Source organism: Chiloscyllium plagiosum, unplaced genomic scaffold, assembly GCF_037043375.1.
Source record: "Chiloscyllium plagiosum isolate Xiang-an unplaced genomic scaffold, Cpla_swu_hap1 HiC_scaffold_28, whole genome shotgun sequence".
NCBI lineage: Eukaryota > Metazoa > Chordata > Chondrichthyes > Orectolobiformes > Hemiscylliidae > Chiloscyllium > Chiloscyllium plagiosum.
This window is the reverse complement of record NW_028270166.1, coordinates 4,145,257-4,161,168: the sequence shown is the minus strand read 5'-3', so window position 1 is coordinate 4,161,168 and position 15,912 is coordinate 4,145,257. Positions and strand designations below refer to the sequence as shown.

The 15,912-nt window shown below is 43.2% G+C and overlaps 1 protein-coding gene across 2 annotated transcripts in view; it reads left to right on the top strand.

Annotated features, from left to right (window-relative positions):
- Positions 1–15,912, top strand: part of LOC122565502 (small conductance calcium-activated potassium channel protein 2-like) — a 107,910-nt gene that overhangs the window by 19,949 nt on the left and 72,049 nt on the right. For both annotated transcript variants that reach the window (XM_043721542.2, XM_087975911.1), the window contains exon 2: positions 7,816–8,247. In XM_043721542.2, coding sequence (XP_043577477.2) covers positions 7,900–8,247 — 348 coding nt within the window. In that variant the 5' untranslated portion in view covers positions 7,816–7,899. The remainder of the gene's footprint in view (positions 1–7,815; positions 8,248–15,912) is intronic.

The following is a 15,912-nucleotide window of genomic DNA, read 5'->3' as shown; positions in this document are numbered from 1 at the left end:
CAAAAGTTACATCCCTGAAATACTGGAAGTTTCCTGTATTATCACAATCTCTGCGATCTACAAGTAGTCAATTGGCTATGCAAGTGAGAAGGCTCTCTGCCAGTAAGTTTTATTTAAGGCAAAATTGCATTATTATTTAAGTGATTTTTGCCATAAATAAAGTTTAACATTGATGTGTTTACTCCTTACATTATGTTTCCATTAATCAGTGTGTGTGTTTACATTGATTATGTGGACCTCTTGATCAACTGGAATATTTGGTCCCACAGGGGTTGATCAGTAAAAAATTTGCTCTGAGTAATCCAGATATGGTCTCAGCAATGCCTTGTGTAACTGTAGTAAAATTTCCCTCCTTTTATACTCCATCCCCTTTGCAATAAATGCCAACCTTTCACTTGTCTTCCTAATCACTTGCTGTGTCTGCAGACTAACTTTATACAATTCACACACCAGGACACGCAGCATTCTGTAATCTCGCTCTATCCATTTGAGTAATATCCTGCTTTTTTAAAATTCATCCTTTCACTGATGTTCCCAATTTCTCAATTCTCTACCATGTTCATTGAATCACCCCTTCTTGGGCAAACTGCTTACATATAAATTCCATCCCATTACACTCAGAAATTTTCATTTTAAAATTTCATAACCTTAAGATTCAAGGCAGGTTGGCCAAGGGAAATGTCAGGAAACTTTTCTTCATTCGAAGGGGAGTGGAAATCTCAAAAACCTTTTTTTAATTCCTAAATAGCCGCTGAGGCCAGGGAGTGGGTCAATGAAAATTTCAAAACTGAGTTTGCTACATCTTTGTTGGGTAAAGGAATTAAATGTTTTACAGAATCAAAGTGAGTCAACGGAGCCATGATTGAATTGAATGACGAAACAGGCTTGAGGGGCTGAACGGCCTCCTCCCATTCCTTTGAGAAAAGTTCCAGATGTAGGACCCAAACAATCAGCTTTAACATGGTTCTGGCATGGCCTTCTTATTGATTTTGGATTTATATTAGGCCGACTCTGAGTTCCACAATGGAATCAGCATCAAGATAAGAGTGTGTGATTTAATTAACAACCTGTAATTGCTGAGTGCTGGTTAAATAGGTGTGTTGTAATTGTTCAGTTACCCGTCAGGCCTGTGATGTGCTTTTCCTCTAGAACAGCTCATTGTTTTCGGTGGTCATCAATCCACAGGAGATTGTCACTGGACACAAGGGGCAGCAGCTCTAGTGATCAAAGTCAGTGTGAATTAGTGTTCCAGATCCCCTCTGCTGGCTACATTGACTTCAGTGTCCATTGTTTAATGTTCTAAATATAATTTCAGCAATTTGCCTTAATCCCCAAGCCAAATGAATGAATGCATTGCTGAAACCACTGGATATTTTCCTGTGTTGAGCCCCTGCCCAGTATGGACCCACTGTAGAGTTGCCAACTCTGCTCGCAATCTGGAGGTTTGATCACTTATGCCCACTCTCTCATTCCCAGCATTGGTCTTTCAGATTTACAAAAATGCTAAGAAATAACGTCAGGAAATGTAAAGCTGGGGACAACTGGCAGAATGAGTTGTTAGCTGGCTTCAAGACAGAAGCAGAGAGCGGAGTTATTAGAGAGGCAGAGGGTGAGAAGTGATATTTACAAGAATCAATGCTGTTCACAATTTACATTCACTGTTTGGACTTCAAAAACATAATTTCTCAATTTATGGATGACACCAAATTGGAGGGAATAGTCTATAGTGAGGACGACTGCAACATATTATAGGAGGACTTTAATACATTTGTAGAATGGACACATCTATGACAAATGAAGTTCAATTTGTCGAGAAATATTGCGAAGTCATTTATTACTGTGACGGTGTCAATCTGGGTTTGCAGAGGAACAAAAGACTCTTAGAGTTCAAACACATCAATCACAACATCCTGTGCTACAGGTCAGCAAGGCTGTTTGTAAAAATCAAGCCCTGGGTCTCATTTCAAGCCGGTTAGACTCAAAAAGGGAAGTTATTCTAAACTTGCATTGAAACTTGGTTAGATTACATTTGCAATACTATGTGCAGTTCTGATCACTCGGTGTGAAAAAAGATATAGAGGCACTGGAGAGAATGCAGAGGGAAGACTTATAAGGACAATGCCAGAAATGTACCAAGAGATGATTGATAGGCTGCATCCCTGCCCTCTTTTAAAACGAGGACCGAAGGGTGACCTAACACAGACTGTAAAAATTATGAAAGATTTTGATACAGTGAATCCAGAGAGAAGGTCTCCTTTTGTGGCAAAGTGCAGAAAGAGAGGCCATCAATATAAAATCATCACCAAGAAATCCAATCAGGAATTGAGGAGAACTTCCTCGCCCAGACAGTGGGGAGAATATGGAACTTGCTCGCACAGGGAATGGTTAGAGTGGATATGTTTAGTTGTATTCAAGGCTAAACAAGACAAACACTTGGGAGACAAGGAAATAGTGAGTTGTGGTGTTACCTTTACGTGTGAGAAAAATGAGAGCAAGTTTAACTGAGCCAGAAAAACCAGCATAAACTAGTTGGGCCAAATACCCTCATGTCCCTCATCAATATGACATGCTCATTCCCTCCAAACCAGTTGGAAAGCAAATGGAGTGATTACTGGATTGGATATCAACTAAGCAGCCTCACCCCGAATACCCAATATCCAATACCCAACCCCTAACCCAATACCACACTCACCCCCAACCCATGTGCAATATTTCAGAAACTAGAGTACTGCTTCAATGACACTCCAGAAACACCACATCATCTGGGACAAACAGCCTGCTTGGTTTGCATCCTATCCATCAACACTCACTTCTTCCATCGATGACAGTGGCAGGAGTGTGTACTATCTACATGATGCATTGCAGAAACCTTTCAAGCCTCCTTAGAGAACCCTTCCGAACCAACAATCACGTCAGTCTAGAAGGACTAGGGCAGCAGATATGTGGGAACACCAGCCTCTGCAAGTTTGCCTGTTGAGCCACTCACCATCCTGACTTGGAAATATATCACTGTTCCTTCACTGTCACTGGGTCAAACTCTTGGCACTCCTTCCCTAAGGGCATTGTGGGTGTACTCACACCAGATGGACTGCAGAGGTTTCAAGAAGGTAGATCACCCCCACCTTCTCAAGGGCAACAATTACTGGCCAGCCTGCCAGAAATGCCAACCTCTAATGAATTTTATTTCCATTGACTTGACTGGAAACAGAGGGTCAAAGATCACCTAGTTAGATTACCGACCATTTTCTCCCACACCTCTGACCACTCAAACAGAGTAATAACCGGTCAGTTTGGACTATATTGCTGTTCCACAGTAAAGCTACTGAGTGTGTAAGGCCCTTTAACCAGAGGTTGGGAGTGTGCAGGTCACTTGTATGGAATTGAAATGATTTTCTCTCGCTGTGAGAGAGCAGGTTATTGTGTGACTTTTTTATCCATATTTTGCAGACTTCCACAGCAAATGCTATATAATTTTGGGTTTGATGTCTGTGAGTTTCAGTCAGTGAACTACAATTAGCTTGAAAGCTCTATGCATCTTTTGGGCCTCCAACAATGATTTTTTTGACGTGGTGAAGATGCTTACAGAATCTCAACTCAACCAGACGTCTGTATTTGTGTCTATCAGTTTGTGAACTATAATTAATGGCACAATACACCATGTCACTTTGAGATGCTGAAAACCATCCCATGCCCATTTTAAACAGTGGGATACTGTTATCCTCGATAAATGCCCTTCTGTTTTGGTGCTAGCTTGGCAGTGAAGGTTTTAATGTCAAGAAGCACCAGCCATTTACCCTCGTCGGTATCTGTGCCGGGGTCAGACTCTTCCAGGAGGCTGCAAATAAGAAACGAGGTTAAAAAAGTCACACAACATCAGGTTATGGTCCAACAGGTTTACAGAGGAACCTTGATTATCCAAGGGACACGGGCAGGAAGTATATCATTCGGTTAATTGAGTTCTGAATAATTGAATGCCGGACAACATAGTTTGGAAGTACAAGCTTTCGGAACACTGCTGTTTCATCAGGTAGCTAATCCTGATGAAACAGCTAGCTACCTGATGAAGGAGCAGCGCTCCAACAGCTTGTACTTCCAAATAAACCTGTTGAACTAAAACCTGATGTGTGATTTTTAACTTTGTTCAGTCCAGTTCAACACCGGCATCTCCACAACAAGAAATGAACAAGGGCACATGGTTAAATCATTCCAGTCATTATATGTTACAGCCTAACCACGCATCTTGTTCACAGAGGAGTTTGCATTTGAGGTATTGACCTTGCTGTTGGGACACGGTAGATGGGAACATTGCACCGTGCCATTCTGGAACTGGGTTTCAGGACAATCAGTGAAAGAACCAACGGCCACACAACTGACATTTATACAGCACCTTTAACATTGTAGGAATCTCAAGGATGATTTATCAGATAAATTTGGCACCCATCCACAGGAGAAAAGTGGAAGACTTTAAGGAGTGTCTTAAAAGAAGAGGAGAGATTGAAAAGGTAGAGAGCAAATTGCAGGGAGGTTTTTAATGGAGAGAAAGCAGAGATAACTTTCCTTCTTCAGAACATTCTGAAGAGTCACTGGACATGAAATGTTAATTCTGCTTTCTCTGCACAGATGCTGCCTGACCTGCTGAGTTTTGCCAGCAATCTCCGACTTTGCCTCTGATTTCCAGTTTCTGCAGCTCTTTTGGTTTTTTTTTGTTTTGAGAATTTCAGAGCTAAGGGCCGAGGTAACTGGAGGCAAAGCCATTGACAGTGGAACAGGGAAATTGGGAATGTGCAAGAGGTTAACGCTGGAGGTGCTCCGTGATTGCTGAGGTCTGTGAGGCCGGAGGAGTATGTCCATGGAAAGATTTGAAAACAAGTTGTGAATTTATACAATGGAGAAACCAGTCCGAGAGCTCAGGGGAGTAATGTCAATAGGACATGGTGCAGGTTAGCATAGTTTTGGATGAGCTCAAATCTATGCAGATTAGAATGTAGGAAGCCAGGAATATGTTACAATAATCCGGGTTAGAGCTAACTAAGACACAGAGAGGTTTCCAGCAACAGATGACAGAGACAGGGGTTGAGTCGGGAGATGGAAGCAGCTGAACAAAGAAAGAAATTGCATTTCTCTATAATCTTTCACAACCTCACAATGTCTCAAAGTAATTAACAATCCAAAAGAACTTATGCAGTGTAGTCAGAGTAATGCAGAGGAAGACAGAAACTAATGTTTGCTTAGGAAGATCCCACAACACAGTGGTGATTTAGGTTTGGTTGACCAGAAGGCTAGAAGGAATTCCCAAGCTCTTAGTCGAATTGTAACCCTGGGATCATTCACTTCCATATGCTGAAAATTGCAGAATGCTGCCGTGCAGAGGGACCTGGGTGTCCTTATGCATGAATCACAAAGAGTTGGTTTGCAGGTGCAGCAGGTAATTAAGAAGGCAAATGAAATATCGTCCTTCATTGCTCAAGGGATTGAGTTTAAACACAGGCAAGTTATGCTGCAGCTTTATAGGGTGCTAGTGAGGCCGCACCTGGAATACTTGTGCAGTTTTGGTCTCCTTACTTAAGAAATGATGTACAGGAGTTGGGAGGTCATGTAGCGGTATCAGAAAGATGTTGTGAAACTTGAAAGGGCTCAGAAAAGATTTACAAGGATGTTACCAGGGTTGGAGGATCTGAGCTACAGGGAGAGGCTGAACAGGCTGGGGCTGTTTTCCCTGGAATGTCGGAGGCTGAGGGGTGACCTTATAGAGGTTTACAAAATTATGAGGGGCATGGATAGGATAAATCGGCAAAGTCTTTTCCCTGGGGTCGGGGAGTCCAGAACTAGAGGGCATAGGTTTAGGGTGAGAGAGTAAAGATATAAAAGAGACCTAAGGGTCAACGTTTTCACACAGAGGGTGGTGTGTGTATGGAATGAGCTGCCAGAGGAAGTGGTGGATGCTGGTACAATTACAACATTTAAGAGGCATTTGGATGGGTATATGAATAGGAAGGGTTTGGAGGGATATGGGCCGGGTGCTGCCAGGTGGGACTAGATTGGGTTGGGATATCTGGTCGGCATGGACGGGTTGGACCGAAAGGTCTGTTTCCATGCTGTACATCTCTATGACTCTAGAATTGAGAGGGTTGGCTTGTGAGGAGAGGTTGAGTAGGCCGGGTCTATACTCATTGGAATTTAGAAGAATGAGGGGGAATCTTATAGAAACATATAAAGTTATGAAGGGAATAGATAAGATAGAAGCAGAGAGCTTGTTTCCACTGGTAGGTGAAACCAGAACTAGGGGTCAGAGCCTCAAAATCAGGGGGAGCAGATTTTGGGCTGTGTTGAGGAGGAACCTCTTCATCCAGAGGGTTGTGAATCTGTGGAATTCCCTGCCCAGTGAAGCAGTTGAGGATACCTTGTTGCATATTTTTAAGGCAAAAATAGATAGTCCTTTGAACAGTAAAGGAATTAAGGGTTCTGGTGAGAGGGTGGGTTAATGGAGCAGAGGCCATGAAAAGATCAGCCATGATCTTATTAAATGGTGGTGCAGGCTCGATGGGCCAGATGCCCTACTCCTGCTCCTAGTTCTTATGAGAGGGCAGGCAGGACCTCTGTGTGGTGTCCAGTCCCAAAGACAGCACCTCTGACAGTGCAGCACTCCCTCAGTGTTGTCTTTCAGAGTCAGCCTGGTCAACCAGTCAGTAACCGGGGGGTAGTTTTAAAGTAAGGAGTAGGCGGTTTAATGGGTATGTGAGGGAAGAGCCTTTCACCAGCAAAGTGTGGATACCTGGAGCTCATGGCCTAAAAGGGTGGATGAGGCAGGAACATGTCAGAACTATTTAGGTGAGCATTTGAAATGTCAGCATTAAAGGCTGTGGGCCAAGTCTATATATGAATGATGACCAGCAGAGACATGATGGGCAAAAGGGTCTGTTTCCACATAAAAGCTCCATGATCCATAACCTCTGGAGTGGGTCTCGGGCTAAAACCCTTCTGACACTGATAAAGACAAAGGGTGGTACACATATGGAATGAGCTGCCAGCAGAATGGTTGAGGCGGGTACATTAACAACATTTACAAGGCATGGATAGGGAATGATTAGAAGGATATGGATCAAATGCAGGGAAATAGGTTAGTGTGGATGAACATTTTGGTCAGCATGGACCAGTTTGGGCTGAATGGCCTGTCTCCGTGCTGTAGGACTCTATGACAGGAATGTAACCCATGGAGCCAAGGCAGAGTAAACACAGAAATACCAACAATCTTAACCTCGGCGATCTGGGAGAAATACAGAGTTTATATCTCCGTGAAACCTCATTGTTCAGTACCATTCATTAATTCCACAAGCAGTCTGAAGTGAACAAATGTTAAGTGTATTAAAAGTGAAGTCAGGTGCCAGAGATCTGAAATAAAAAAAAATAGAAATTGCTGGAGCCTCTCAGCAGATCTGGCAGCATCTGTGGAGAGAGAGAGAGACTGACAGAGTTAACTTTTCTCACCCAGCGAATAGTTCGAGTCTGGAATGCACTGCCTAGAAATGTGGTGGAGGCAGGTTCAACAGACGTGTTCGAGAGGGCCATTGCATAAAAACAATGAACAATGATATGAGGAGAAAGCAGGAGGTTGACACACGGTAAATGAAGGGATAGTGCAGACACAGTGGCCCGAATGGCCTCCCTCTGTATAGTAATGATTCTATCATTGTGAGCCCAATCTGACTCTGCTTTAGAAATGGGACTAGTGCAAGAGGGCAGTGTTTACAATCTCTGACTTGGTGCCTCCAAGACAAAGTTATTAACTTGCAAATTCTTTCTTTGGTTTACATTTAGGTGAACACTAGTGATTTCCATCGTTTGCACCATGCTGGATCCAAACACAGTTTCAGCGAGAATAACCCTTTCACTGAGATAGCCATGACCAGCTGCAAGTATAATGGAGGGGTGGTCAGGCCCCTCAGTAGCCTCGGCACCTCAAACAGGAACCTTCATGACCTGGACTCAGAGACTCAGCCTCTACAAACCAATTCGGGCCTGGAGGTGGTAGTCTCCAAACCATATCAGAACAATATCTCCAATGACAGTCTGGTCAACGAAGGCAGAAAATCACCGAAAAAGTCGCAGAATATTGGCCATAAACTTGGACATAGGAGGGCTCTGTTTGAGAAAAGGAAACGCCTGAGTGATTATGCGCTGATATTTGGAATGTTTGGGATTGTTGTTATGGTGACAGAGACAGAATTGTCATGGGGAGTTTATACCAAGGTAAGTCCCACTTTCTTTTCTTGATGACACCATTCCCCAGAGCCAGGATTCAGTCGAAATGGCAAAGTTAACAAAGCAGACTTCAAAAGCACAAGTAAGACCCCTGGAGCCGTAGGTCTGTGAGCTGGCCTCAGACACAAGTTGCTAAATTGAGTTCAATAAATGTGGACAATTACAGTTAAAGTCAGGAGAAAGAGCAGGAAATCATCATAAAACCCAATGGGTTCACCATGTCCTTCAGGAATGGGAATTTGCCACACCCTTCATCAGCTCCAGCTTACTCAGGAATACAAGAAATAAGAGCAGGAGTAGACCATTCAGCCCCTTAAGTCTGCTGTCTCATTCATTGCTAACCTTTTGCTTCAGCTCCACTTTCCCGCCCTCTCCTCATATCCCTGAATCCCCAGGGAGAGTTACACTTCTGATTGACTCAGGTCCTGCCCTCTGTGGTTGAGATTTGGGGTAGACAGGGCAGGTGATTAATATTGGTCTTGCTGGTATCCACAAATTATATGTGAAAGTATTCACCAGGACCCTAAGATATTAGTGTATGAGTTTTAAATTAAACAGCGTCTTGTACATTTACAATATATCAGACTCATTTGTCAGGATGTAAGATAAGGTCAGGCAAGTCAGAGTACAAAACTTAATTTCCAATAATTCCCATGAAAGAGACAGTATTTTAAAATGGGTCTTTAAAACTGAGATAAATAGGTTTTTGTTGGGTAAAGTTGCCAAGGATTATGGAACCAAGGTGGTTGAATGGAGTTAAGATACGGGTCAGTAAAAGGTAGAGTTCCCATAGTCCTAGAGGACTGTCCGGCCGCTGTCACATTAGACAAAAAGAGAGACAACTAGTGGTTGTTTAACCCAAGGGTCACCACGCCTCAGGGCGATGGGCAAGGTGAGAAGGTGAGACCTTCATGGTAACCTCAGCCGGTGTGGGAATTGAATCCACTCCGATCAGTCATGACCTAATGAGAGGTGCAAGGAGCTGGATGATCTGAGAAATGTGTGTAAGATATAGCAGAAGTAGGCCAGTCATCCCACTGAGGCTGTTCTGCCCTTCAATGAGATTGTGACTGATTTGATAATCGTCAACTCTACTTTGCTGCCTTTGTCCTGTAACCAATGTGACAGTGAACCACGCAGACTGGAAAGATCCCAGCTACCATATCTGGTCTTCACCTGAGCCAGCTGATGTCCACTAGGATACCATGGGACAATGGGATTGAGTGGGACACACAAGTGACCTTAATGTCTGAGGGCCTGAGAGCAGGAAGATAACTAAATGGGATTGACATGCCTGATGACTACATATGATCTTGCTGGAGACTTATTGAGCCACAGAGTTATACAGCACAGAAACAGACCCTTTGGCCCAACTCATCCACACCTACCAGGTTTCCTAGACTGAACTAGTCCCATTTGCCTGCGTTTGGCCCATATCCCTCTAAACTTTTCCTATCACGTATCTGTCCAAATGTCTTTTAAATGTTGTAATTTACTCGCCACTTCCTCTGGCAGATCGTTCGATATACACATCACCCTCTGTGTGAAAAAGTTGCCCCTTAAGTCCCTTTTATATTTTTCCCCTCTCTCCTTTAAGAATATGCCATCGAGTTTGGAACTCCCCGGTCCTGGGGAAAAGACCTTGGCTATTCAGCCTGTCCATGCCCCTCATGAGTTTATAAACCGCTACATGGTCTCACCCCCCCCCCCTCCCCAAATTTCTGCACTCCAGGGAAAAAAGTCTCAGCCTATCCAGCCTGTCTTTATAACCCAAACTCTCCAGTCTCGGTAATATCTTTACAAATCTTTTTTGCACCCGTTGCAGTTTAATAACATCCTTCCTGTAGCAGGGCGACCAACTCCTTGTTGAGGAGTTTGAGGATATTTGGTGGAAAAAGGACCTCCTTCAAATACATTGCATTCTGAGTCTCTCACCTCACCCATGAATGACATGTCCTGCAAGGGCCCCTATAGTGGCCAGCAAAGACTTAGAGAACCCAGTGAATGCCATATTGTCTGTTCTAAGCACTGAGTCCCAGAGGCAAATTTTATTCACAGCAAAGTAAGAAATTGTAGATTGCTAAATCATTAAATCCAACGGAACGGAACATTCTGGGGATGAGACATCTTGTCGCATACACCATTCGACTCTTGCTTACACTTCAGCCCAAAATATTTCACCCAGTGACTTGTTGAAAATGCTGAGAATGGCCCAGCAAAGGTTTCAGAACGTCAGAGAGCATTGGGAACAATAGCCCAACTCAATCAATGAGAGTTAAGGGTTGAGGAAAGAAACACAAGTGAATTAAAGTCAGATCAGATACAGGTAGAATAAAGAGACAACCATTAGATTAAAAGGGAGAGAATTGAGATAGGAAAAGTAAGGGAAAAAATGTAAAAATGTTAAAACTTAAAAGAAAACTTCAATCTCTCTCCATTTCCACCTGCATCAATGACAATCTAAGTTGTGGTGTTTTCTCCAGCAGGGGAGGGTGAACGGTCTTGCATTAGCAATTACCCGTGTTGTTCAAGGGATATTTGCACTGTTCAGTTCCAGTCCCAAAGGGAGTCTGAGTTTAAAGTGTAAATCCTGCAAGTTCTGGATGTAGGTTTGCTCACTGAGCTGGAAGGTTCATTTTCAGACGTTTCATCACCCTACTAGGTAACATCTTCAGTGGGCCTCTGGGCGAAGCACTGTTGTTGATTCCTGCTTTCTATTTATATGTTTGGGTTTCTTTGGGTTGGTGATGTCATTCCCTGTGGTGATGTCATTTCCTGTACTTATTCTCAGGGGGTGGTAGATGGGGTCTAACTCGATGTGTTTGTTGATAGAGTTCCGGTTGGAATGCCATGCTTCTAGGAATTCTCGCCAAATAGAGACATGCACGAGAATTTCTGGAAGCATGGCATTCCAACCCAAACTCTATCAACAAACACATCGAGTTAGACTCCATCTACCACCCCCTGAGAATAACAGGAAATGACATCACCACAGGAAATGACATCACCAACCCAAAGAAACTCAAACATACAAATAGAAAGCAGGAGTCATCAACAGTGCTTTGCGCAGAGGCCCACTGAAGATGTTACCTAGTAGGGTGACGAAACGTCTGGAAATGCACCTTCCAGCTCAGCGAGCAAGCCTACATCCATAACTCAATCTGAACTACAAATCTTCTCAACTCCTGCAAGTTCTTAAAAATAATAGGGAGGCAGAGAAGTGCCCTCTGTAGTAAACAGGGACAAGGTTATGCAGCATATTCCGGAGGTTCACACTTGGCTGTGTAATCCCTGCACTCACTGGTGGAATCCCATATTAATGCCCAGCTTCAGTGTGAGGTCAGCATTGCCTTTCAGGAAGCCACTGGTTCTGAAATCTTTGGAGCAGGAGCACGATTGAACATCAACAAAAGACTGACAAGGTTGAGGATTTTAGTACCAGACTCAATGGAGGTGAAATTGGAATTCCTCATTGTCTAAAACTAGCAAGTCAGCAGCTTGATTCCCAATCCTCAGGTGGGGGACAGGCTTCCAACATTGTACCATTCGGTCTAATGTTACCTGCCTTTGACTGTAACACTTGTGCAAGTGGCACTGTCTCTCTCCAGTCTTAAAGTTCTGGTTCAAGTCTACTCCAAAGCCTTGAGCACAGAATCCAGGCTGAGACTCCTAGGGGACCACTGACAGTGCTGCAGCCCCATTGCTGCTGCTTTTCAATGAGACATGAAACTAGCTCCCTGTCTGGGCTCAGTAGATGTAAATGATTCCATTCTGTTTCACACAGGAGACCGGAATTCTTCACCACACTCCCAGTTAATATCTGTTACTCAATTGACATCACCAAAATTATTTCATAGTCATGAGCTCATTGTTGTTTATGGGATCATTTTGTGCCTGAATTAGGTGTAGTGTTGTCTACATTGCAACAGTAATTATACTTTAAGAAGATACTTATTTACTGAGGTCATTGAAAGGTGAAAGGATCATTTGAAATAGCAGCAGGAAGAGGCTATTAATCCCATTCAGCCAGTTTTGCTATTTCACCAAATCCTGATCTGATTGTGACCTTAACCTCACTTTCCTCTCTACTACAGCACCTGCTCCCCTAACATTGACTCTGATGTCGGTCAGAAATCTATCTTTCTCAGCCTTGACTATTTTCAATGACCCAACCTCCATTGGGAAAGAGAATTCCAAAGATTAATGAGCCTCTAAGAGAAACAAAACTCTTCCTTCACTCCATCTTAAATGGAATCCTTTATTGACATACTGGACCCCTGAGTTTAGATTTCCCCAAGAGAGGAATGGTCCCCAGCGTCTAATTTGTCAAACCCCTATTAAGAATTTTATGTTTCATTAAGATCTGTCATTCTTATAAACTCTGATAAATAGTAGCCCAACTTACTCGACCTATCCTCATCAGATCATGCCTTCACCCAAGGGACAAGTCAGGTAAACATTCTCTGAACCATTTCCACTGTAAGTGCACACTAGATGAGGTTTCACCAATGCTCTATTTGTTAGTAATGAAACAATCCTACTTTTACATTAACAAAGAGGAAACAAGTAAAACGAAGCAATGCAGAAGCTGGAAATCTGAAACAAAAGCAGAAATTGCTGGAGAAGCTCAGTAGTCTGGCAGCATCTGTGGAGAGAGAAACAGAATTAACAGTCTGAGTCAAATGATCCTTCTCCACAACTGGACCCGAAACACTAACTCTGCTTTCTCTGCATAAATGCTGCCAGACCGGCTGAGTTTCCCCAGCAATTTCTGGTTTTGTAGCAATGAGGAGAGCTAGATTAGACACACTCAGATTAAAGAAAATGCTGAAAGAAAATTTAAATGAGGTGGATAAAATTGCTAGGGTTTAATTTTAATAGATAGGAGGGCTTATTACTCTGAGCAGAGATGTCAGTAGCCAGGAGGACAAGATGTAATGTAACCTTTAGAAAGATTAGAGAGTAGTTGAGAAAATGTTGCATCCAGATAGTGCTAGGGATCTGGAGCTCTGTCTAAAAGGTTGACAAAGGCAGAAACTGTTTAAAAAGGATTTGCATGGGCACTGTTAAAAGGGATAAACTGGCCTGGCAGGCAGTTCAAAAGAGATTTACGAGGCTGTTTTCTGAGATGAGGGTGTTAACTTAAGCGAAACAGGTTAGACTTATATTTCCTGGAGTTCAGAAGGAAGATGCCTGCTGTTATGTATGATGTGGAGGAGCCCGGTGTTGGACTGAGGTGGACAAAGTTAAAAATCACAAAACACCAGGTTATAGTCCAAAAGGTTTATTTGGAAGCACTAGCTTTCGGAGCACTGCTCCTTCATCAGGTAGCTAGTGGGGCAGAATCATAGGACACAGGATTTTATAAACTTGCCCCACTAACTACCTGACAAAGGTGCAGTGCTCCAAAAGCTTGTACATCCAAATAAACCTGTTGGACTATAGCCTGGTGTTGTGTGATTTTTAACTGCTGTTATGGAAACATTCAGGATTTTGAGGGCACTTGACACGGTAGATGTTAAGATGTTTCCACTCGTGGGGAATCTTGAACTAGGGATAAAGGGATAAAGGGATATTCATTTAAAACTGAGATGTGAAGAAATCTCATCTCTCAGAAAATAATGACTACCTGGATAAAAACCGAAAACACTGCCCGGATGCTGGAAATCAGAAACAAAAACAGAAGTTGCTGGGAAAGCTTAACAGGTCTGGCAGCATCTGTGAACAGAAATCAGAGTTAATGTTTCAGGTACAGTGACCCTTCCTCAGGACTGATGGCAGCTAGGAGAATGTTTACATGCAGAAAGTAGGGTGGGAGGAGAGAGTAAGGAGTAACCAATAGTTGGGGATAGAGCGCAGAGAGAGAAGAACAGTTGGACAGATAAGGGAATGGATAACGATCTGGCTGGGACCTGTCTTTGTGCTCTATTCCTATCATTTACTCCTTACTCCCTCCCCCCACCCTATCTTCTACAAATAAACTGACTTTTTCCTAGCTACCATCAGTTCTGAGGAAGTGTCACTAGGCCTGAAACATTAACTCTGATTTCTCTTGACAGATGCTGCCAGACCTGCTAAGCTTTTCCAGCAACTTCTGTTTTTGCTGTTGCTCTGGAATTCTCTACCCCAGAGAGTAGTGGAGGCGAGATTACTGATAGTATTTAAAGAGGAGGTAAATAGAGTTTGAAATATCAGGAAGTTGGTGTGTATCTGAGCTGGCTAGAAAGAGGGGCAGATCAGCCATGATCACGTTAAACAGCAGGACAGGCTGAGGGGCCAAATGGCCTACTCCTGCTCCTATTTCTTATATTCTTATGAATTGCTGTGAACTACAAGGGATTGGACCGAGAACTGGAAACTGGGTTTAGATGGAAGATTTCATTCTCAACTGGCACGGACATAACTGGCTGAATGGCTAGTGCCTGATCAGTCTATGATTCTGCAGCTAGTTCAATATCACTCCAAATCCTTTCCAAAAAACAACAATGTCAATTTTCATTTTGAAATTTTCAATTGACGCTCATCCTTAACAGCATTTTGGGAGAGAGAGAGAGAGAGGGAGTGATCCAGGTTTCTATTCATTGTCATTCACTGCCCCTCAGTCTAAGGTTGATGCCTACTCAGTGGTTGCCACACAACCTCATGTGACAGAATGATCGAACTGTCCACCCTCAGACCTTTTGGGTACATATCCCACAATTTCGGTGGATCCAGAATCCTGCTCCTCTGTTCCTGCTATGCCTCATCATTAAGACATTGCAGCTTGAAACATGAAGTGGCCAGGTGGACACGTTGGTGAGTTTTGAATGGATTTCTGCCAGGCCTTAATGTCAATGCTGCTCAGCTTCAAGGAGAGCTTCGGAGCATTGTTTCTTTATCCTCTCCTGGAACATTGGTCACTGGGCAGTGAGAGAGCTGGACTTACGGGGGAACAGTCTTTGGAAAACACTGCTCCATCCTTCAAAATCAATTCTGTGGAAGAGGAAGTTGTTACCAACAAGCTCCTACTCAACCTCTCCCCTCACCTAAGATGTCGTGACCTTCAGGTTCTCACTCTTTCTCTCTTTCTAATGAGAGAGAGCCCTATAGTCCAATAGGATTATGGTAACTTTCCCTTTCCCTCCACACTCATGTAATGCCCTGAGACCTGGACGGTGTATTAGTGAAGCCCACCAACAGCAATACCTTCACTGCAGCCTCCAGGTACAATGTGAGAACCATTGAGCAAACATCCTTCACAAAGCCTGATAATTACTGCCATTGTAAAGATACAGTTACTGACTTTGCCTGTAAACAACAGGGCTCAAACTTCCAAATTAAAGTCCTCATTCTGATACCCATTCTTGCACCTAGTTGCTTCCATAGAAAGCCATTATTTCTCCCATCCATGCTCTCAAATCTTTTCATCATGCTAAACATCTCAATCATCACTTAGTGATATATAGGAGTACAAACCCTAATCCACCCTTCTAGCCACAGTTTCCTGCAGCTTTTAGATTTTTCAATTGACATCTTCAGCCCGAAAGGGGTGAGTTCCAGGTTACCACTAACCTTTGTGTGAAAATCACTTCCTGGTTTCATTTTTAAATATATTTGGGACGTGCAGATGACTCTTCAGTTTGGACCCTCATGGACCAGCTTTCACAACTCTCC